Source organism: Mizuhopecten yessoensis, unplaced genomic scaffold, assembly GCF_002113885.1.
Source record: "Mizuhopecten yessoensis strain PY_sf001 unplaced genomic scaffold, ASM211388v2 scaffold8195, whole genome shotgun sequence".
Classification (NCBI taxonomy): Eukaryota; Metazoa; Mollusca; class Bivalvia; order Pectinida; family Pectinidae; genus Mizuhopecten; species Mizuhopecten yessoensis.
The window spans coordinates 1520768-1546516 of NW_018407426.1; the positions used below are offsets into that span (position 1 = coordinate 1520768).

General features: G+C 35.9%; 1 protein-coding gene across 6 annotated transcripts in view; it reads left to right on the forward strand.

Moving 5' to 3' along the window:
* Window positions 1-25749, forward strand: part of LOC110455289 (segment polarity protein dishevelled homolog DVL-3-like) — a 55943-nt gene that overhangs the window by 13283 nt on the left and 16911 nt on the right. For 4 of the 6 annotated variants that reach the window (XM_021505325.1, XM_021505326.1, XM_021505327.1 and 1 more), the window contains exons 5-13: window positions 16213-16290; window positions 19552-19675; window positions 20416-20509; window positions 22386-22455; window positions 22814-22901; window positions 23265-23393; window positions 23887-24107; window positions 24782-24913; window positions 25365-25532. In XM_021505325.1, coding sequence (XP_021361000.1) covers window positions 16213-16290; window positions 19552-19675; window positions 20416-20509; window positions 22386-22455; window positions 22814-22901; window positions 23265-23393; window positions 23887-24107; window positions 24782-24913; window positions 25365-25532 — 1104 coding nt within the window. Of the gene's footprint in view, window positions 1-4541; window positions 4850-16212; window positions 16291-19551; window positions 19676-20415; window positions 20510-22385; window positions 22456-22813; window positions 22902-23264; window positions 23394-23886; window positions 24108-24781; window positions 24914-25364; window positions 25533-25749 lie in introns of those variants that run through there. The other 2 variants (XM_021505330.1, XM_021505328.1) reach the window with 2 other exon arrangements.

Sequence of the window (25749 nt, forward strand, 5' to 3'; positions counted from 1 at the left end):
GATCTGTGTAAACAATTCCTTATAGAACAAAAACCATTCCTGTTGCTGCTCTTTGGAAATTAAGCAAGTCTAGGTATAAATATATGCTGCGGTATAATTGTACATGGGGGCTGATGCTGCTGTCTTGTTTAATTACCCGGAGACAAAGTGGAGAATTCCTCGCCCAGGTTAACACATGTACATGTCTAGATTAGTGTTAGGGTTGTCTGCCTTGTAATTACAGGCTATTTTGGTGTTACATTAAGTTGTCCAATGTCAGCAGCCATAGAGATGCTAAGGTTTGTCGTACTCTGTGCTGATTGCTGTACTCTTGAGGGTGTTGCTGCCAGTTACATCTGTCTATGTATTATATACTAAAACACAACAGCCGTGTTAATGATAGGTGTTCTGTGTACATGACACTGATTTTAACCACTTCGCTAAATCGCTACACTTGGATACGTTCCTGGGTACCTGACCCAAACATTCACCTCATTTCTAAATAAATGTACTATACATAATTACCTGGGTGCATGACACTAACATCGACCTCATTTCTACACTAGGGTACTTACCTGGGTACATGACACTAACATCAACCTCATTTCTACACTAGGGTACTTACCTGGGTACAAGACACTAACATCGACCTCATTTCTACACTAGGGTACTTACCTGGGTACATAACCCTAACATATACCTCATTTCTACACTAGGCCCTAGTAAATTAATGTATAATAGATGTAATAAGTGTTTGTTTTGTTAATCCAACAGTAGGTACCTCAATTAATCACCTATTGACCATGCTAAAAGGATCTGGTGGTAATTGCTTTGGGCTCCAGTGAGCACGCTTGCCGGACACCTGTGGGCTTGTCGTCCGGTCCCCCTCCCCTCTAATTACAGGCCCCCTGTGGCAATACGCCTATTTTGCAACTGACCAGTGGGGTCATTGCTGGACTTGGGTCAGCTGTGTGATTTAATCAGTGTCAATTTCTTGTGTAAAAAGACCACCTTCAGTACAAATAACAAGGTGATACGGTTCACAGCCTGAAGGTGATACGGGTCAATTAAGCTGATACGGCAGAGAGGATTTCAAACTGAGGGAGAACCCTGTAGGGTACTTACCTGGGTACATAACCCTAACATTCACCTCATTTCTACACTAGGGTACTTACCTGGGTATATGATACTGATATTATTAGAGTACATACCAGAAGTTGGTTTGAATTAGTAGGTCACTGTGACCATCTTCTTTAACCATTTAGGATAACAAAGGAAGTTATTTCCTGGAGCCTAAATCTGTTATCATTTGAGATTTAAGATCACAACTGAAATATGCCTGTCCATCTTTGTATTGCAGAATGAGACATTTGAATAAACCAAAAACAATCACCAACGATACTAATATTTACACAACTGAAACCATATTGTCCCTGGAATGGTCTGTATTTTCTATAGTAATTTGTCTCTGATCCTGAATTCTCTATTTTATATTATAATTGTTTTTAAAACAGACTACATGTGTTATTGAACACAGCTGTCATCTTCAATTCACACACATGATATAAAGTAACAGTTTTCCGTATGGTAATCTCCTACAGCACTAGCTCATGTGGAAATCTGAAAAACCAAGTTTAGCATGGAATGACAAATTCATTCCTGCTCAGCAGTGCACACATGTCAGCAGAGTACAGCAGTATTGTTGTGAAGCAAGTACTTTAGAATTAGGCTAGAAGTGTGAACTGTAGCCCAGCAGGAGAGGGGCGTTGTTATGTAACAGTTGTATAGACCAGTAGTATAGCACTCAACTCACCCTGTTTACAAAGCTATTCCACAGGTCTTACCCGGGAAAGCCTGATGTGTCCATCTCATCGCTAAAACAGATATTAATGTTTAAAATTTCATTCGGTTTAGGTAAAGGTTTCATGTATATAGAATGCACAGGGACAGCAAAAAGTAAAGGTTTATCATTTATAGTGTAATGAGAATTAAGATGGAATATAAGAAGCTATATATAGATCATACAGGTAGACAAAACAAAATCTTTATGCAAATTTATTATCGATATAAGCACAATCTGCAGCTGCCAAAAGCTCCAATTGTAGCTGAGAGTAACGCGGAAAATGTTTCATTTACAGGATTTTTGAGAAAGGATTGTTCACACAATGTTTTATGGGAAAATGTGACAATGTTCCATTTACAAAATGTTTTGTGGGAAAAACGTTTCATTCACAGGGTGTTTTGTGAGGAAATACTCCTAGTGATACGACTTTGCAAATGTATATTGATAATTTTGCGTGATATTTCATATATAGTTTTGTATATGATACATCACGATGTATTATTCAGGTGCCTGAATATCGGCTAGATGGATTGGTATGTGTGTGTTATACAGAGGATAATAACAGGGCTACGGTATTGATCTGAGGGAAGCCAGTAGACGGTCGAACCCTCACCTTCCACCTGTCTACAGTCACGGGGACTGTCTGTCAATAACATACAAGACCTCTGTGTGTAATTGTCTGTCCTCCAGTCGAGGATTCCTATAACATATCGTCTATGTTGGACAGATACACAACACTCCCCAGATTTTGTCTAGCTAGCTCTCTCCTATGTATACCGTTAAAACCAATGTAAATGTCTCATTGATAATGACAGATATTCCAGAGGTTAAAACACAGCAAAAACCTGCACAGAGAAGAACTGCTTGGTACCATTTGTCTGATAAAGAGATAAGTTGGATGTATCGTTCTTTGGCTTAATTGGTAATGACAGATATTTCAGAGGTTAAAACACCGGAAAGACCTGAAAAGCAGGAAGAAAAAGGACTATTTGGTTACCATTTGTTTGATTTACTAGATATTTTGGGGGAGAAATGCTATCGCTCTTAGGGTTTATGAATATTAAGGAGAATTTAAGCAGTAAAAAAATAGTAACTCAGGATCATATTGATATGTAAGGAAAGGTTTATACACCACAAGTCATAGGAAGACGAGCAGATATGTTGGCGTCACTTGTTAGCTAGGCTATTTCTCTTTACTACAATTTTGTATTGGCCCTAATGACCTTTTTTGTGTTGATGGGCCTTTAAGGATCCAATAACTGACTTTGCTACAATAATATAAATTTAAATTGACCAATTACATCACTCAACATTTATACACACAGATGTCTCAAAAGCACTTTCTTTAAAAAAAATCTGCCTTTTTTTAAAGATTTGTTGACTTGCCATAATAGAATGGTTTCTGGTACTAGAGTGTTAATGGATTTTGTTCTGTGTAAGAGTACAACTACACAATTTTAATGCAGCTATCCATTCCTAACAAGGTTTTCCTTGTGTCTGTGTCATGCCTGTGTCATAACTGTGTCAGTGTTGTTTGGGAGAGAGTAGACGTGAGCAGGTACTCGGTGACCGGGTTTATTATCGCATTCACTCGACTGTGATATTGCGCAAATAAATTGGCAGTTTTTCACAGATCAACGACTGTGAAATTTGAACGGTAAATATGCATTGTAATTATCTTGTCAACTTCAAACAGTAGCTGCTGTTAGCTGGAGGATAGTTAAATGTATCAAGTTATTTTTTTTATCGGGGGAAAAATCTACATACCCTGTGTTAAAAAGTGTATGTGACATTTGAAGTATGTGAAATAATATATTCTGATTTTGTTGAATTTGATTAAGAAATACACAGAAATGTGAAGGTAAATGTTGTTTGTCTGTCTTTCAACAGGTGTAGAATATTTAATGCTGGATAAATGGGAGCTGTTCAAAGGATTATTTCCTTTAAATTCAATAATTGAAGTGGAGAATTTTTTAAATCACACTACAAAAGGTCTCGCTTAAAGGAACACAAAATGCTAAGCATTATTGAGACGATTGTTTAGATCAACTATTATGGAATACACACCTGTTTATTGGTGTACAAACTAAAAGTAATGTGGTCCAGATATTTTTCAATTAAAAACATGAAGTACATGTATTTCATTGTAGTCTGAATAAACTTTTTCAATTTTGTTTGTAGTTGTTAGTATAATATGTGGAACGTCATTATTGAAAATCTTCACATAATTTCACACCCAGGTTCTACTGTCGGTGGGTCTGTTTCTGTAAACATACAGGTACCTTTGAATATTTGTATGACTTGGAGAACTATATTCGTATCACTCTGTAAGGCCAATACATTAACATATATATATCATCAATGTGTTGTATTTGACATCCGTTATAGTCAAAAGGCCTGGGTATAAACAGTTCCGTGATCAGGAACTTTCCTTTATGCCGTGACCAATATATCTATATCATTAAGTGAAACACAATGAAATCTATTACAGGTAGAAGAAAACCGACACCTTCCTTTTCTATTCATATTAATAGGTTAGGTATTTTATATTTCCTAGTCAAAACAGTATCCTTTGTATTTGACAATATTGCCTGCATGATATTCATTACCATGTGGGCCAGAGTCACTTTCATTGCGTTGATTGCATGACACTTTCCATTTACCTATAATGATTGCTGTAGATTGAGGTGTGGCATTCATTTGAAATCGTAGATCGGTATATGTTCTATTTCAATTTCTGTTTTGCATAAATAACCTGTATGGTGTTGAACCCACAGACTATATAACAAAATCAGATTACTGTTTATAAGTAGGCCAGTGGCACCTAGCTTAGGGTAATATATCTGGCCTTAGGATTATACTACACTGACCGATGAGAGGATTATCATTAGTGAGTGGACCGAGGGACAGGTGACATTGAATTGTGTGTTGGTCATTGATGTGGTCAAGGATGTAGAGATAACTGGCTGGACATGGCTTGGTTTATCCTTGCTCGTGTCAGAAACACAGCCCACAGATCGAATACAGGTAAATCTTACTATGTAAGGGCAGGAATACAAGTGCTTGATTCTCAGTGTCTGGGTTTTTGGACTATTTAACTTCCCCCAAATGTACAGTGTTATGATGGATTTCAATGAAACTTTTGAACACTTAATCAGTATGCAAGATAGCTTTTAGCTAAAGGATTTATTCAGTATCATTGATGCGCCATTAGTACTCTACTACATCAATGCAGGATTCAAACTAACACATATCTACTAAAATGTAGTAAAATGCATATATTTTTTATTACTAGTTAAAAAAATCCTCACTGGCAACTTTCTGCAAGTAGATTTTCTGACTCTGAAAATATCCAATATATCTATTTACCAAGAAGTCAGAGAGGTATCAGTCCAGTCCTCTACATTTGAGCTGTACATCATTGAGTGTTTGTCTTTCCTAGCGACTGTTCTCAGTCTAACTTGTTGATCGTCATTCATTTATTTGAGGAAAAGGTCATTAATTTTTGAAAGCGAGTTTCTGATTAATTTAGCAAGTGAAATGATTGATCACTTGCAAAATTTTCGAAGTGGTTGACATATTTTTGACCCCTGGAGGAGATGACAAGTTTCTGCTCTGTTCCATCAGTTCAATTATCACTTAATCTGTGGCATATCTTGTGTACTCTGAAGTTGCCATATTTTGTGTTTGTGTACTTCATGTGATGGAGAGGTGTCACATACTGAATTTTTGTTTCGTACACGTGCCTCACTGTATACAGTGGTTTGCTATGGTGTATATTTTACACTATTTTAAGGCAGTGCAAATAGCGAATCTAAAACCTCTAAAATGTAAATAAGAAAGACTGCAACCATTTTATTGGTAGAGTGTCTGAAGCGCAACAAACACAAGTATAAACATAATGGGAATAGATAGGAAACCCTAGATTGATGTTAAAACAATATTTAAGAGGAAAAACTGAAAATATATGGTGGAGTATGTATAAAAATATGTCTGTATCAGTAACAGCCTTATCACAGTATGTTCCCCTGGGGGAGGGAAATTTCCAGCCCATTAGGAACGGTTACATGTGATCTGATGTAGAAACCAGAGGCTGTTTTGAAATGTTTCAACATGAACTCACACCTACACTTAGCTAGGAGTTCAGTCTCGGTTTAACAGACAGCCCAGTATTATATATATTACATCAGAATGGAGCTGGAAATGGAGAATGTTTTGGGTTTTTTTTTGAAGTTGTTTAAATCTCTTTTTGTGTATTATTGGTAGGAGTTACTCAGAACTTCAACATCTGGGCCTGTTTGCTGAAGCTCAGCTACATGGAGGAGATTTTTAGGCTTACAGATAGCTCTGTATTACTTGTCATAGGAAATTTTTGAACCTATGTACCAGTAAATTTAACTTCTGAACTTCCTTTTTAATAAATATGATCAAAGATTTACATTAACTGCTAAATTTGGCTTTGAATATGATGGTTTTAAGGCCAGGTCAAGTAGCAAGTGAAGGATTTGTACATGCGCACAGCTGAATTCAAGAAAAAGGATTTTTTTAGTGTAAGAAAACAAATATTAAATATCATCTGATCCCTTTTAGGTTTTCCCTGCAAAATGCGGTCATCATTTCACATAGATTTGTTGTGCTCTGCACACAGAATTGATACCTTGCATTGCACGGCACAGGGGTGATTCATGCATACACCTATCATTGTGAATTGCACCGTCCAAAACATAATGGGTTTTAGAGTAGTGCCAGCCTTGTAGGCAAAGATGTCTGTGTAACATAAGTTGTTTCTGATAGCTTTAGCCAATATATAATCAGTCCTAAAGTACAACATACTCTTGGCTTCCTGTTCATAACAGCACGCTTCAAAAATTATGATAGAATTCTCCAAAAATAGATAACTGCATTTGCTGATGGTGGCTAGAAGAAAAAAAATTGGAACAAGTAAAATTTAGTTTAAACGGATATATCCAGGTCTAACCTTCGAGTGTTACCCAACTGCTTTGACAAAGTAATAATTGATTCTAAAGTACAAGTTACATTTGTTTGTCAAAAAAACATGTCAGAAAAAATAAGATACATGTATTTTACAAGAAAATGTGACATGTCCTGTTTAAGATAATAGGTATGTAACAACACTAACCACAAAATAATAGGTTTTAAAGTACATAGAACAGGTACAATCGTTCCCAGCACGGGGGGTTTTACAAAAGATTTCGGCACAGAGGAAGGGAGTTATGTATATCCAAACTTTCTCCTCAGGAATTTTAGATGCATGTTTCATTGATTTTCTCAAGAATATACAGATTTCAAATCAAATGAATTTATTAAAAGAAAGAATAATCAGCAGTTTGTGGGAGAAAGCTTATTACATTTTCTCCATTTCGGTTACATTTTTATTTTACTTTTGTAATTACATAGTGATTTGACGGCAAAGAAGAAATCTATCACAAATTAACATTTATGCATGAAGTAGCCTACATCTGTGACGCAATTTTAGTAACCCCGTTTATACTATGATCAAGTCTGTCTTATTTTTGTATACTGATTTATGTATAAACAAGAACCACGTACACAAATATGTATCTAGGAACTTCAGATTCAAACCATTCACCCCTAAAGTCACATTTGAACCTTACCAAATCAAAGACTGGGCAAGTCTGGTTTTAACATGTAGAGGTAAACGAGTTAACTACAGTGTATATTGATGGAGGTTTTCTCTATCACACAGATTGGTATTTATTCTGCTGCTGTTGCTATCAGGATTAATATATTTCTAGCTGACTTGTTTGTAGGAAAGTGGGAAAAAAAGAATCATTTTACACTACTGCACATTATAAAGTCCCCATCGTGTCTCATGTTCACTTATAAATGACATTTCAAATGCAGAGTAATGTGTAGAGTTTCATTATTTTAAAATAATTGTTCCATAAAATTTTCTTTTTAAATTTCGAAAAGGATACCAAAATGGAAACTGCATTGATCTGTTCCCGGAGAAATGTTGAATAAATGCTACTTGTGTGATAAATTGTGGTCCCGAGTTTAGCATAAGTTGTTCCTAACGGTATTGTCCAGGTCTGTAACGGGATTGGTTTGTGGAGTATTGGCAGTCACAGACAGGATTCTACCCCCAGGCCGATTCTGTTACAAGGTTTACGAATGTGTCCGTCTCCTTGCACTGCCATTGCCGGCTCTAACAGGAGCCATATGCTACAGAAAATGGGGATAATCAGGTTTGGAGCAGTAAAAGTTTGACTTGTTTCATAATATCTGCTCCACTGATTACACGTATAGGTAATAAAAAGCATAACTCCCACCTACCTTATCCCCCAGACTGGGTAATGGACCTGCTGATATGAAAGGGAGGATGAGTCAAGTGCGGGAGATAAGGGGGTGCGAGATATGGATGAGATACCTACCACCAACTGCTAGTGAATATTGGATGGAGATGAAGATAGGTGGAGGAGATACTCGCATGCCTTGGTGTTTTGGGAATTCTTGTTGTTTTAATATGCTGGTCAGGCCGAGGAGCATTTATGGCACTTACATATATGTATCATGAGAGAAGGGTGGAAAATTGGCACAGAACGCTTCCATGGTTTAGTGTGTACATGTAAATGATGCCAAATTGATAGGGCAGGAAGTAGTTCATGGCAAGAGAAATACAGGCAACAGCATTAATCTTAAAAAAATTCCAAGTTGTCCAACATTAGGTAAAATTGTCAATTTAGACATTTTTTGAAGCATTCCAGATCTGAAAAACAAAAGAGAAATAGGCTGAAATCAAGGCTTGAGTTGGTTCTTGTTCAAAGTTTGATATTGGTCATAGTGGTGTTAAGGACTACTGCAGATTACAGGAGTATAGCATATGAGGGAACTGGCAGATAAAACTTTCCCTTTACAGAACAACTGTTCAAAGCTCTGTGTTGTAATTTAATGTGTGTTAGCAAATCCCTCAAAGTGTTTTTCATGTAGCTAGTGTTTTAGATTGAATCTTCAAAGCTTTATGTGTAAGATGAGTTGTGAAGCTAACAAATCTATGCGTACAGTACGATTAAACTTGAAAACATTTTCCCATGGTAGTCCTGCAGGCTACATGTTCAATAAAGTGTCAAACCATGGGAGGGTAGCTAAGCTTCCAATGTGTGTCTCTGTGTCAACAGAGGGAGCTTGACATAACCCATTCACCCCTACATATTTCAAATAGACTTGCCCAGCGTCTGATTTGGTTAGGTTCAAATGGGAGTTAAGGGGGGTGAATGAGGTGAACAAGTTTTCTCTGTTTCCCAGCTGTGCATGTCAGTAGAAGAAAGGTTGGCTAAGCTTTCACTGTGTGTCTCAGTATACATGTCCGTATCCCTTTATTAGTCTATAAAAGAAAGATTGACTATGCTTCCCTATGTGTCCCCATGTAAGGGTGGTCGGGGGGGNGGTTCGATTCCCTGATCGCACATGAAAATATATGGTGTCACCTGCCCAACCATGTGGTTTTCTCTGGGTACTCCGGTTTCCTCCAACATTAAGACCCCCACACGCTAACATCCGGGCCAACAAGAGTGATTAATATAAGTTGAAATTAATTGATTCATAATTGCTGTAAAATAAATAAAGTTTATATTTATATGTCCCCTATATCCAGGGCTATAGAAGAAGCTTGGTTAAACAAGTCTTCTCGGTTTCCCTTTATAAGTCTGTAGAAGAAAGATTAGCTAAGCGTCCCTATGCGTCCCCTGTATACAGGGCTATAGAGGAAGCCTGGCTAAGCATTTGCTGTCTTTCCTGTTATAGATTTGTAGATGTAGCAGCTGTCACCTATAGGTATACAGGGCGTTTATCTTGGAAATTACTGATTGGTTCACATATTGATTGTGTGTTGTTCTTGGTAAGGGTTTTGAGCAGCTATTAACTTCATTCTGTAAAGGTCAGCCTTCTAGCTGTATGATTGTTAATATATCCTGTGCCTACAAAACCCGGTGGTTTAGTTCTCTACAGCGTATTTGTCACTGATATTCTCCAGTAGGATTGTGTAATATTACTGGTTTACCATTGTATTGTGGTATGGCACTAGTCGATACATTAGATTAGTCTGCAAGAATAAAAATTCGGCAGTATAGAGTTTTATTTTCTTTATTCTGGTACAAAGGGAACATGGTGTTGAAATAATTAAAACTGGATGAACACTTGCTAAAACACATCAGTAATAATAATAATAATGATTGAAGGTTCTTATATACCGCTTTATCACAACCTAGTTCGTAGGTCGTCTCAAAGTGTTTCACAAATTATTATCCGTGGTTATAGGGCCTTTGCAACTAGCAAGTACATTTCTCAACTCCCTGGGGAGCATACAGCCAGAGCTGCCATTTCGGCGCTAACAGCTAGCATTCAACAATTCTAGCACTGCCCAACCACATACTCATTTACAGCTGAGTAGACTGGAACAAGCAGAGTAAAGTATCTTGCTCAAGGATACAACACATTGCCGTGGCGCGAACCCGCAACCCTTCAGACACGAGCCCGGCGTCCTACCACTAATCTACCGTGCCTCCGTATCAGTAGAATATATTGTTTATTAAAAATATAACATGAAAACAATTACAAGAATTCAAGAAATCTTCCTCAGAGGATTTTCATTATGCAATATATTGCTGTACAGATTTGCTTCCCAATATTCATCCCTATTCTCCAGATCCATGAATACGAAAAAGTTTTTCGGGTAATTCATAAAGGAGACATTAAGTATAAAAGATGAAGCAAATTATGGTGGTCAACATGAGTAAATGAAAATATTCTAATAGAAGTAACCTCCAAATAGGTAACACTAATGATAACTTCCCAGCCAATATTTAATCTTGTCTGTAAACACTAATATTAACAATGAGTGCTTGAGGATCAACAACTGATAGAGATGTTTGTATGAGGCTGATCGGAAGGTATTTGTCTGGGTGATAAGACTTTTGGGAATGTCACTGTCATAGTTCAAACAGACCAATTGGGACGTCCAAGTCTGGGGTCCTAACATACTGATGGTGAGGTCTAAATATAGTCTTGACACACTGACGGGAAGGTACAAGTCTGGTCTAACAGTCTGATGGGATGGTCTAAATCTGGTCTAACAGTCTGATGGGATGGTCAAAGTCTGGTCTAACAGTCTGATGGGATGGTCCAAGTCTGGTCTAACAGTCTGAGGAATGGTCCAAGTCTGGTCTAACAGTCTGAAGAATGGTCCAAGTCTGGTCTAACAGTCTAAGGGATGGTCCAAGTCTGGTCTAACAGTCTGAGGGATGGTCCAAGTCTGGTCTAACAGTCTGATGGGATGGTCCAAGTCTGGTCTAACAGTCTGAGGAATGGTCCAAGTCTGGTCTAACAGTCTGAGGAATGGTCTAAGTCTGGTCTAAGTCTGGTCTAACAGTCTGAGGAATGGTCTAAGTCTGGTCTAACAGTCTGAGGGATGGTCCAAGTCTGGTCTAACAGTCTGATGGGATGATCCAAGTCTGGTCTAACAGTCTGAGGGATGATCCAAGTCTGGTCTAACAGTCTGAGGAATGGTCTAAGTCTGGTCTAACAGTCTGAGGGATGGTCCAAGTCTGGTCTAACAGTCTGAGGAATGGTCTTAGTCTGGTCTAACAGTCTGATGGGATGGTCCAAGTCTGGTCTAACAGTCTGAGGGATGGTCCAAGTCTGGTCTAACAGTCTGACGGGAAGGTACAAGTATGGGATCTAACAGTCTGAGGGAAGGTCTAAGTCTTGTCTAACAGTCTGATGAGGTACAAGTATGGGGTCTAACAGTCTGATGGAAAGGTACAAGTATGGGGTCTAACATTCTGATGGGAAGGTCCAAGTCTGGTCTAACAGTCTTATGAAAGAATAACACAGCCTTTAGTGTTCTTAAAATAGTCAGTAATTTCTTGTTAATAATTTCTTTATTGTACAAAAATCTATTCCTGCCAATTTGGAACTCTGTTATCTGCAGTCTGTATCTATCTTTGGAGTTCACTAGCTAGAGAAACAGAAAACAGATTTTTTTTCCTTGTGCTCGTTTCCAAAAGTCAGTTTCACATTTAAAAACCAAAATAATTGAGTCTGGGGGGGAAAAAAGAGGGAAAAAAAGACGATTACAAGACTCAAAATTGAACAAGCTACATTAAACACTGACTTAATTGCTAATACTCTTTTGGTGAGTGCTTGTTTAAGCGCTTGACTTGTCTCTCACTATAATTTGACACTAAAGAACATTTTGTTATGAATTGAAAATAGAAACAGTGAATGCTTGGGTACAGGATGAAAAAAACCAAAAAACTTTGATTATATAATATGTTATTATTACTACAAAGTTTTTAAATGAAATTGCAGGAGGACATCTAATCCAAACTAGGTGTGATTTAATCTCGTGTGTGTGTGTGTGTAGAGTAGAGAGTAAGCCAGTACAGGTAAAAAACACTGTAATCCTCGTGGATTGGAAGTCTGCAGCCACAAAATGCACTTGCTCTTGGCTGTTGTTGCAGTATGCTGGGTTTAACATGTTTGTATGATGGAGCCAGTTGATGTTAATGTTTTCTTGGTCAAACTAAACAGCTGTTACCGAGGCAATATTTATCCCAGATCCTGGTGAAGTTAGCCGTAGTTTGGGGTATAAAAACCATCCCCACACTCCCCCATCCTTACCCACACCCAGACACTGGCTAGTCATTATAGGTGCAGAAAGGAACTTCATGTGTATCAATTATCACTATGTCCTCTTCTGTAGCTCACTGTCCATCAGTTCATAACTATCTACATTATTTAAAAAAAATTATATTGAGATGATCCTTTTTTGCTATGTTAATACCTTTTGAGATGACCCCCTTTATTGGTATATTAGTACCACCATCAATTTGAAAGGGATGGTATTACATGTTCTGTTCATCCCGACTTTCTATGAATCATTTGAGTGATTTGGACCGTTGACCCCCCAAGTACAGTATGAACCTTCTAACCTAACGTACCGTATTCATTCTTATAATGGCAATGTTGTAAGCAGAATATAGTGATCAGGAATGCAGTTTAGAAAAAACAAAAACTTTGACTAAATGCCTCATTAATTTACCAAGAATCTCATACTTGATTTAATATATAGAATTATAGAGGCAGAAGCATTTTCTACCAAAAGTTTATTACTTTTTCAAAAAAATATAGGACCAGGGATATTTACATGTAATCTAATGGAAGTCTGTACATGTAATACATTTCTGAGTGCATAGGACCAGGAATTGATACTTGTGATTTATCGGAAGTCTTTAAGACATTGTTCATTGTTCAGATTTCTGGCATTATTGCACGATTAGATAATTTCTGTTGCAGATGTTTCCCGAATCAGATAAGGCAGTAATATGAGTGGCTGCTGCAAAAACGCGGACCAAAAGTTGACGTAATCTGTCATATATTGTATCCTAACAGACTTTCTTACATTCTTATGAACATTCTATTCGGTACGTTGCCTGGTTAAAATCCTTGCACTTACTCATGAGATGTTAGCTGTCATCCTATGCGCATGACTCTGTTCTGATAGCATGTAACTGCATTCATTTTGAAAAATTTCATATCTTAAAAAGAAGTAACTTTAAGAATGATTTAATGAGCCTCAAAGTTATTTCAGCAAATCTTGCCTGAAAAAAGTATTAACCTTAGGCCACTTTCATATAAATTTTATATGAAAATATAATTAATTTTAGGTTATTTATCAAATAACAAATTTTTAGGCAAACAACAAATAAGAAGCTTTATATTTTGTCAAATGTACACCATCTTCAAATCTTCCAACATCATTGAAATGTCACACTATTGGGTTGGGTACATTGACATATTCTGCAAAATATGCTGACAACAGGGTTTTTCAAGTGTTTATGCTACAGTTGTGTCACAGGAGAAAGTATTTCTTGAATCGTCTTTCCTCAGAATGATTTTTTTCTCAAAAATTGTATGTTCAATCCTGTCAGTAAAACATTCATAATAAACCACAGAGAACGTAAGAACTACATTTTCACAGTAAAACAAATTTATAAAGGATCCCAGAGACCAGAAAAACATTGAAAATTCCCTACAGTGAACAAAATAAATAAGGTTACGCAGGGAACCTGAAAAATATGCTGTGGCAGTGCAGTAAAACAGGTTTATGAAGTATCCCCAACTGGCCTTAGAGATACGTTCTCAACAGTATAATGTGTTTATATGGAACCCAAGCTGAGCTAGATAATTAGTTCTTTACTATATAGAGGGTTTATAGTAGATCCCAGGGAACATAAGAAAAAAATAGTCCTTTACAGCAAAGTTTGTTTATAATAAACACCAGAAGAGCTGAGAAATGAGTTCTCAACTATAAACTATGTTTATAACAAACTCGTGGAGTTGATAAATGATTTCTCTGATGAAATAGGTTTATAACAAATCTTAGGGAAGCTTAGAAATAAGTTTTCAACAGAAGAATATGTTAATAACAAACTCCAGGAGAGCTGAGAAATGATTCTCTATAATAAAATATGTATAACATATAGGGGACCTTAGAAATAAGTTCTCTACAATAAAACCGATTTATAGCCAATATCTGGTTACCATTATGAGTTTTTGATTTCATGTTCAAGTGTAACATCTTGCTAGTGTACTGGGGGTATCAAGTGTACTTCGTGTGTGATTTTTATGAGATTTAATCTTATTACCTACAGTTAATTACTTATCAATAAGCTGATACTCTTTTACCAAATTAATCTTGTTAGTATATTATTGAAACATTCTTACTTTCTTTGGCTCAGCATTTAACAATAATTAATCTCTTTAGCTTTAGTTCATACACTATTGTAGGTTATGGATTTTGTTAAAACTATTGGATCTGGTTGCATTCCTATGCTCGAAATCTTGGAAGAATTTCAGGAAAGATCAAAAGTTACCATTACATTAATATGTAATATGCAATCCCCCTAACTATGGAGGGTAAGCTTACTGGATACACTGGTATGTGTGAATGATAAATCATTTAAGACGCCAAGGCATACTGGATCAGTGGAGGATATGTAACAGAATGGAAATAAAGTTCTGTTACAAAAAGAAATAAAATGTCACAGTGATAAGTTGTACCACAATTTTGTTTTGACTTATAGGAAGACAAAACGAGAAGTTTGAATATATACATGTCAAGCTTACCCAATTGTCTTTTGGTATATAACGACAGGTACAAATCAAGATTACCCATTAGTCGGTTGATATCCAAACGGCAGTTGATTTAGTCCCAAGCTAACCAATTATCTGACTAATATCAAATATTTATGTACAAACTTTACCAAAAGTCGAGTGATATTATATACGTACATGTAAATATGGGACAAGCTTACCAAATAGTGGGTTGATAAATATACGAGTCAAGCTTACCTAATCGTTGGTTAATTTATATGTGTACGGGCCAAGTTTGCCTGATATATGTAGTTGGTTGATATTATACATGTAAATATGGGACAAGATTACCAAATAGTCTGCTTATCTTATATAACTACCAGCCAAGCTTACCAAATAGTCTGTAGTTGTTATATATGCAAGTCAAGCTTACCTATTGTGCAAGTCGTCCTTAACCAACAGTCTGCTGATCTTATAATCAGGTATATGTTCTGGTGTATTGTATAATTTCTGCTTTCTACTTGCATGTTATATGCTCTTTCTTACTTTAATATCAGTACTAGCATTGTAACGCAAAATCAATAATGCTTCAGAATTCCCCAATCTCAGACCTGACCTTGAACAATGCCTCTGATAATTGCAAATACATCATCAAGTCAAGATAACAAAGATTAAATGATCCTGGTAAATCAAAATTCTTACACAAGAAAAGTAGTTTCTGTCTTGATTGAAATGTTTACACAAGGGAAATAAGTCTTGTCTGAGTCGGAATTTTTCTGTAAGGGAAAGTATTTCTTGGTAAATCAAACGTTTTACCCAAGGGACAATTCCAGGTACAAGTTTGAGGCCTGGTCATCCCCACACCACCAAACAAGGTGCCTATAATGATGAGAGGGTAATACTTTGGTTATGATCGGGGATTGTCTCTGTAAGCTGGTATCAATAATGGAAATTGACTCCAATATCAAAGTGTACATATCGTCAGTAGATAGTTGCCTCAAAGATGATATAGACAATTCTGTTGCCATCATCATCATCATCATCATCATCGTTGTTGTTGTCATTGTTGTTTACTCTGCCCTTGCTACCCGTGTATACAATTATTGCTGTACTGCTTTGCTTGTTCTTAGTACTAAATCATTTACATATGCTTGCAATTTCAGTTTTCCTTTTTGCTTCTTTTATTTTGAAATGTAGATGTAGTGAAAGTTGTTTAATTTTAGGTTTTTGTTTTTACTTTTTTTCTTCTCTAGATCGACCTAGAAGTTCACGCCATACTCACAACAGTTTTAACAGTTATCGAGACCGTCGTAACCATAACGACCCCAATGGTAAGCCTGCCATTGCCTAGTAACAACTCTGACTCCTCCCTTCTTCCTGTATACCCTCTAACCCAAAGTGTTGCTGGAGTGTGTCAGATTACAATTATTTGTAACTCATACTAATGTGTGGGTTTCATTTTGCCTTCTCTAACCATCATTATAGATAGACTCAATCATTGATGGAATGGTTTCCATTTGTTGCACATTAATCCAACAGAAGTCCCATCCCCAATTATTACATTGTACTTTGAAATTCATAATTGTTAAATCAGAATGATAACCCCTTTGTTTTACAAAAGTTTATTTAGTTTAAATCAGCTATAAAGTTATAATATTGGAAAGATTCCTATGAATTTATGTTTAATTTATTCACAAATTGATTTTTTTCCACAAATTGAAATTCTTCCCCTTCATTAAATAAATCTAGAGACTGCTGTGATTTGTATAATCCCTACTGGATAATTTCCCTTACCGATAATTCTCCTGTTCGGAGTTGACCTGGTTGGACTACTGGTGGATTACGTGACATGATTGAAACTTTTAATTTTAATTTGTGCCTTGTGTAGTGTGTGTTTGTCTTGCAGTGTGCTTTGTGATGTATTTTAGTATAATGTACACCGGTATAGTCTGCACACAATTTAATACGGGAACACTTGATATTAAAACACACCAAGCACCTCACTATGTCACATGTACTAACATAAATGGTATTTTTCATGTACTGATATTTACACAGATGAATCTCCTTAATTCACGAATATATCAGTCTCATTATTTGAATTTTCTAGGTTCTGCTGACATTTATTTCAAAGTTCATTGTTACTTTTGATGTACAATTACTGACAGCAAGGGAGGACAATACAGGGCTTGTTCAACCCTCACATCAGAACTGTCTGGAAACCCCAGGCATGTGTTATAGTACCAGTAACTAAAGCTTACCTGTAATTAGTCTGTGTGCTTGATTTCAAATACTAGTATAAAATCTCCATTTTCTGAGGAGAAAAAATGTACAGCCTAATTTTCGCACTAAGGCATTTCTAATTGGAATTAAATTTTTAGAATGAATTTTTTTATTTATTTGAAATATGTTCTTTATTATTTTTTTAAGTTTGTCATTTTAATAGCTAGACTGCCAATTTAAGCAAAAAAATCAAATCTGAAAGAAACTATGCCAATTTTTGTACAAAAATTCATGCATTAACTGGGATCATTATTGATATTTCATAAAAATTATGAACAATAACGGTGCATGAATGCAAAGCACAGTTTACCAAAGTCGCGTGTAGGGAAAATGAATCTGTTATGTTATCCTGTAGGTCGACAAGACAAGTGATAGTCTACCTGCATTGATTTCTGTGTAACCTACCTGTCTCTCAATTTCTCAAGTCGTTTTTATGAGTCATATACAGCATTCACTTATAATAGCAGCAACCCTAGCAATCCATTTTACCTATTGATTTTTTCAGCATTTCCCTACGACTTGAAGACTTTCAATGCATTTCCAGGTTTATATATAGAATTCCAGGTCTTATTGTCTTAACATTGCCATACTGCTGCAAATCCAGCACAATGTGACGAATTTTAAGAATTTTGGTTTCTTGAAGACATGCAATTCAACTGAACAGTTGGTAAAAAAAAAAGATGAATACCCTAAGGCTGATATGGCATTTGGATTATGTTCAGAGATAGTAAAACCAGCTGCAAGAAGGATTTAGATAAAATTGACAAGAGAGATTAGTTTCTATTTCTAAGTCAACAACATCAAACATCATTTTCAGAGCATTGATTTTCAATCTAGTCACCATTAGATTGGGGGGGGGGGGGGGGGGGGGGGATTGTTAAATAAAAATCAAATTTCGGAATATAAAAATATCAATTCGGCAGTAATTCTCCACATTACACTTGATGACAGGTGGGGTTGGAGTTGTCTGTGTAGGTTAATCATTTGGGAATATATTTCTATGTTATATTGGTGGGAGTTCGAGTCTATCTTTACTGCCTGTTTATTGACTCGCTCCATGTTGTAGCCTTACTATAACTGTACAAGATTTCATTATTGCTGTTGTCTGACTTACCCATAGATATCTTTTTCAAGGGTCATTTGTAATAGACGTTTTAGCTTAGATTTCACCCCAGTCTTCGTTGTTTCGTTGACTATATGTAGCCAGAAAAGGAATTCAGAGTTCACGGAGAATTAAGAGATTTGAGTACAAGAAATGACATCACACAACTGAAACGAAAACTGATTCCTGGCTATCGTTCTAAAAGCAAATAATGGTCTGGACAGTCACCGTTTGTTAACTCATTCAACCTGAATTTTCATAATGAACTATTCCAACCTTTGAATTGGAAGAGTTCAAATGTGTTGTCAGGGGTGGATAAGGTAAACATTGGTCATGTTTCTACTGTCAAATATTTCGCACAGATAAGACAGGCCATTAATGGCAGTTAAGTAATAAAGTTTATTAGCAAGATTAAAACACTGCATGTTATTGTAGTATTTCAAAAACAACCTTTGAATACATCAGTTGAATCATCCACAAGATATTTTTCATTGCAGGTATATATGTTCTGTTTCATTAAGAAACATAACTTCATTTAACTCATTCATCACTGGAATTTATATATTGAACTATTCCAACCTTTGAATTGGAAGCGTTCAAATGCGTCTTCAGGGGTGAATGAGTTGGGAGAATATAATCGGAATAGTTTATATATATTTACTTTTAAGTAATACTAATTATTCAGCAGACCATAACCGTGTTTAATTAATATGTTCTTTTTCCTTATAAACTCACATAAAATGAAATTGTACAGTATTTAGTTCCGTGTGCTTTATATAATATGGGAATAGATATATAGTTATGTGTTATGCATGTTTCCAATTATCATTTAATAATTTAAATATGCATATGTCTCGATATATACATGATGGAAGCACTGGTTTACATGTGTAGAAAGCTGTCAGATTGGACCTTCTTATATATACAACAAGTTACAAACATTTAAGACTATTAGCAGATTCTGAAAAATTCTACTACCTAGTGCAAATTTACAAGACCTGGGCATCAAGTTAGTGGAATTGTACAGTTCTGCACTTGTAAAATATGTATGAGAATATTTTCTTAATTGGATTTTTTTTAAAAATAAGTATGGTGTGTCGAAATTAGATTTCAAGGTTTAGTGAGGATATGGAGTTTCTTGGACGATTTTAGCTTGAACTATGGAGATTCCACTTGCATATTTGACCATGTTTGTATTTGTGAACAGCTCCCCCTAGGATCAATGGCCACAGTAAACATCACAGAGACAGAGGTCACGCATACGACTCGTCAACTGTACTCAGTAGCGATATCGACACCACCAGCTTCTTCGACTCCGAAGATGATAGCAGGTACAAACTGAACAATAGAAGTCTACATAACAGAAACTTGTTATTTGTTAACTCATTCACCCCTGAAGACACATTGAACTCTTCCAAATCAAAGGTTGGAATAGTTCATTACGAAATTTCAGGGGTGAATGAGTTAAAAAGTTCCCATACTTGACAGCTGGCTGCAAGCAATTCCAGCTTTTCAAATTTGTCTGACTTAGTATAATGAAAGGGAGGTATCTACTGTTTGTGTTTTGATAGAAGTAGCCAAGAAACATTCAAGGTCATGAAAGAAACCGTCCACGTTTGCTAATTGTTCAATTTCTGATATAAAAAAAAAAGATAATTAATGTTCCAATTAAGAAATATGAAGTCATTTAATTACCTGATAATTGATACAAAAGTATGTAGGAATGGTTAAAAGCAGCTCTGCATGTATATGTAAGAGAAAAATGTAGGCCATCATGATTTTATAACGACATTTTGAATAATGTCAAGACTGGGAACAAATCTAGTTTGACTGATAAGAAATATTGATAGTGTCGATGTATAAAGTGGTTAAAGCATGGTATAAAACAGATTTGAACACTGAGATATTTACACCCCGGGTTCCCCTTACAAACTTATTATTAAAGACATCTTGGAACCTAAGCTGTCTAGAATTATTATTACATGAAGTGGCACTTGAATTTAATCCAGAAATGGTGCAGGGAAATGTTTTGTAATCTTTTATGTAAAAAGTTCGTAATTTTTCTACGCAGATTCTCCACAGTCACAGACACTACCAATAGGTCGTCAAAATATGGTCGACACCGACGAAGACGGCGGAAACACAGACTCCCTCCTATCAGCCGGGTAAGTCCGCATTCAATGAGTCCCTCCAATTATCAGGTTCAATCAGCGGGGCAAGTCCAATACATTTACGGTGTGTCATGTCAATGTCTGCAACAGGGATAAATTGTCATGTTTTCGTGCAAAAATGTGAATGGCAGAGCATTGCATTATCTGATGTGTAAAAAATGACAGTTTTTATACAGAAACATTATAGGTTGTAATATTTCGGAGTAGATAACAAGAAATATCTGAACAAGAGAAAGTTATCTTGATAACTGCTATATAATAGAGGTAACCTTGGGATAGAACAGTATATAACAGCTACATGGTGATGGGAGTCGTTTTATTACAGAGGTTCTGATAGGGGGGGGGGGGGGGTATATATCATATAGGTACCTAAGGAAAGGTGGTTGCTAAATCACAAAGAGTCTGGTGTATTTAAATTTGGTTACCAGGGAAAGTAAGAGGGGGATCAATAGCGTTGTCAATACTGCCAGTTAACCCTTTTTAGTCGACACTTATTAGCCTACATTGTTTAGTCTACACTATATAGAGTCAACACTGTCAGTCTACACTGTTCACCTGAAGTGTATATATATATATCTAGGTTGTATCTAGAAAATGAATGTTTTTGCATCCAAGATGGTTCAGAGGAAGTCCCGTTTGTTATCGGAGCTGTGCAGGTGGTTTGGCCCACAGTCAATACTGCCATCCATCATCAGATATCTTGCACTGTTGCTAATATATAAATAGATACCTTTATGTTTGTTACACAGGATATAAATAGCCGTAAGATGCTACCTAAGCTTTTCAACTTGAGAAATCTTGAAATCTGTTGAAAGTTCCATCAATATCCTGATAGAAAAGTCAAGTTTGTGATATAATTTGACACTCTGTAAATAGTTCCTCGATCTGTAAAACTCGTCAGGATACAAAGATAAAACAGAAGAAAAATGGAGGTAAAAAAAACCTTAGATCCTGTTGATGTCCCGCAACTAAACAACTGACTAGTATATTCCCTGTATAAGGTAGCTTTGTTCCCAGCATATGGCAGTACCAGTTTGTACAGTTGATTAGACTAAAACAACCGGTAAATTAATAAGTTTTATTATATAGGAAAAAGATAAACATCCATGTTACCATGGAAACAGAATCAAAACACTGAAGACTACATGCTGCTTGTACTTTCTCCCATGTCTTGTACACCCTGGGAGGATGTTTTCCCTGTTAGGGGTTGATAATGGTACTAAATACTTCTGTCCATAACTTTTGTGATTTATATATTAAGAATGTGGGTTATACAAGTATGTACATTATTCTTCACCTATTGGTGTTTCCATATGGGCTATAGGTTTGCACTTCACTCTTCAGTCAGCCCATGCAGCAAATTGTCCAGAGCATATCATATACTCTGTCATCTAAAATTGTCAACGAGTCTTCTGTGTCATCTACAATTGAGTCTTCTGTGTCATCTAAAATTGTCAATGAGTCTTCTGTGTCATCTACAATTGTCAATGAGTCTTCTGTGTCATCTACAATTGCCAATGAGTCTTCTGTGTCATCTGAAATTGTCAATGAGTCTTCAGTGTCATCTTAGATTATTGTCAATGAGTCTTCTGTGTCATCTAAAATTATTGTCAATGAGTCTTCTGTGTCATCTAAAATTATTGTCAATGAGTCTTCTGTGTCATCTAAAATTGAGTCTTCTGTGTCATCTTAAATTGTCAACGAGTCTTCTGTGTCATCTTAAATTGCCAATGTGTCTTCTGTGTCATCTAAAATTGTCAATGAGTCTTCCCACTGTATAGAGTTATGGCCCTTACTTGATTTGGGATGTCAAAATTATTCTGGAGGCGGGTGATTAATACTCATGGTTTTTAATTTTGTTCTGTTTCAGGCATCTTCATTTAGTAGCATAACAGACTCAACTATGTCTCTCAACATCATTACAGTCACGTTAAATATGGGTAAGTCTGTCACATTTAGTAATCCTATCTCATGTAGTACTCGTAACTGCATACATATTGGTCAAACCTATTGTTCATAAGTAAATTACATCTTGGAAAAAAAAAAAAAGGTACTTCTTACCTGAATGACTTCACAACCCGACTGAACATGTATTGATACACTCTTTACTGTAAAACGTGCTGTGGTATTTTTAATTTTTATTTGTCAAAATAAAATTTGTTCAAATTAAAATTAAATATTTAGAATTAAACTCTACTGATTTTACACTTCATTGAATGGTTGTCGCACCAGTACTGTTATTATGCTTATCCTGCAATGTATCTGTATATAAAACGATTGATCTGTTTTGTTTTTCAGACACAGTGAATTTCCTTGGTATCAGTATTGTCGGTCAGAGTAATAAAGGTGGGGATGGGGGTATATACGTCGGCTCAATAATGAAAGGGTAAGTATCTTGGGAGTGTGTCTCTTACTAATTTACTCTATAGAAGGGGGAGAAAGGATGAAAAGGGTTTTAACTTATTAGCATTTTCATGTTCCCCTTACGCAAAGGTAATAAATGTATATATTTGTTTAAAATATTGAAACAAGTTCAAAATTGATTTGAAAGTCTTAAATACTGATAGAAAGAAGACCCAACACATTAACTATGACAATGGATTTTTTTTGTGAATTTTGTTCCATAAATATAACTGGACTCTAACAAGCTGTATATATGTGATACTGTGTATCTTCTTGGAGGCTAAGTTTAGAGTTAATACTTTGTTCTCAGACACTTATATAGTATGAAACCATGTTTTTTCCCCAGGGGTGCTGTAGCCCAGGATGGTCGTGTGGAGCCTGGGGACATGATCCTAGAGGTCAATGGGGTCAGTTTCGAGAACATGAGTAATGATGATGCTGTCCGAGCGTTACGGGAAGCTGTCCAAAAACCAGGGTCAGTACTGAAATGGGAAATTTTTGTCCATGTTTCATTTTCAAATTTGAACATAAGGGATAATTGGGGGGAAAAAACAGAGCGAAAATATCAGATAGAGTTCACAGTATATAGAGTAAGCAGAATTATTATTATATATGGGGAAAACATTCTTTGTTGAGTTAATTTGTTTTGAAGGCCAGAGAGTAAAACTTCTTACAGAACAGAATTATTACTGTTTACAGTATGCTTACAAGAATATAAAGCATAAAATTTAGCTATATATATTTCAAAGCAAGAATGAAATTAAGTTTCTTCACTTTTGGATGTCCATACATATTTTTTGTTGTAAATTTCAGCTTTTCAGTGCATTTTAATATCCGAAATTCATAAATTGTGTCAGTTTACCTTTGAAAGAAATAAGCAATATAATAGTTTAGGGAGCTTAACAAACTATTCAGAATTAACTGTAAGAAATATCAGTTCCTGAAATGCCCTCTGATTTTATTTGCAGTCCAATTACACTAGTCGTTGCCAAATGTTGGGACCCCAATCCTAAAGGCTACTTTACAGTCCCTCGACAGGAACCAGTGCGGCCCATCGATCCTTCAGCATGGGTGGCGCACACGACCGCTATGAGGGGGGACTTCCTGTCACGGGGCGGGCCAAGCCCGTCTCTCAGCAACATGACCTCTACTAGCTCCTCCCTCACTAGTTCTATACCTGAGTCAGAACGTAAGTATTGTAACTCACCAATTATACACTAGTGTCAGAGCTTGCCAAGAGCGTAAGTATTGTAACTCACCAATTATACACTAGTGTCAGAGCTTGCTAAGAGCGTAAGTATTGTAACTCACCAATTATACACTAGAGTCAGAGCTTGCCATTTCGTCATCCAAGTCAGAGCCTCAGTATTTTAACTTGATATAGTTATATACCAAAGTAAGTGGAGAATTTAAACTCACCAGCGATATGCCAGGGCAGATTGTTAGTATTGTAATTGGCCTGGTTTATAACAGTCTGAGCAGGGTATTGTGTGTAATTCATTTGTATTACAACCAAATTAGAGCAGAGTCCTATTACCTATTTCTGAGCAGTACATACTTTTTTACATAAAGACAAATCTAGGAGATGCATTTGTGCAGTCTCCACTCTTTCAAGTATTTTTTGCATTTAGTGGATTATTACATAGCTCTAATCAAAACGTCGTACCAGAAGAGGTTTTTTAAATCGACAAATATTTTGAGGTTATTTTTTTGGTAGAATGATTTAACAGATTAAGTGAGAAAGAAAAAAATGAATAAGCTAATGAATAAAATATTTAATTTTAATTCAGACTGCTTATGTAACCTGTTATCTGATGAGACGAAGAGCACTCATCCTTATAACAAAATTATGGTTTTTTCCAGGATTTGACGATTTAAACCTCACCATTAACACTGATATGGCAACAGTTGTCAAAGCGATGGCACAACCAGACTCCGGACTGGAAATCCGGGATAGGATGTGGCTCAAAATCACCATACCAAATGCTTTTATAGGTTAGTAACATCAATGTTGGTAGGTTTTGAATTCACAGTTTAGAATCCTTTGAAATTTTTATCCAGAGTTCTGATAAGAAATAATTATAATCTGAAACTCAGATTTTAGTTTCTAAAAAAAAGATTTTATAATATTTGAAAAATATCTGTGCAAGGATAAAATTTGTTTGAACACATTTAAAGGTTTAATTTGATGTATTTCATGAGTTTTACATTAAGCATCATTTGCACATTCGTTAGTCTTGTGAACAATTTTATATATGGAGAGATGTATGACACCTCTCTATATGTAATGGATGATATACACTTTAGTGAAATGCAAATTATTGTTCTTACAAATAAATCCTTAAAAGTTGAATATTTTGTATAACATCTACAGACAAATTAGTACAATGTAATAAGAAACCTAGATTACTAGATTATAACGATTATGTGACATTGTGTTTTGCAGGTTCAGACTTAGTAGACTGGCTCTTTACACATGTAGATGGGTTTGCTGACCGAAGGGATGCAAGAAAATACGGATGTAATTTGCTGAAGGCAGGGTACATCCGACACACTGTCAATAAAATCACATTTTCGGAACAGTGCTATTATGTGTTCGGGGATCTCTATGGAAGTAAGTAAAGCCGAAAAATGAACTTTTCTCCAAACACACCTCAACTTTCATTATTCTTTCGTATCTTCATGACCATTTTTCAAACAAACTTCCATTTTCATTATTCTTTCATATCTTCATGACCATTTTTCAAACACCCTTCAATTTTCATTGTTCTTTCATATCTTCATGACCAAAAGAATGATCACATAGTTTTGAATTCATCATCCGTCCTCTA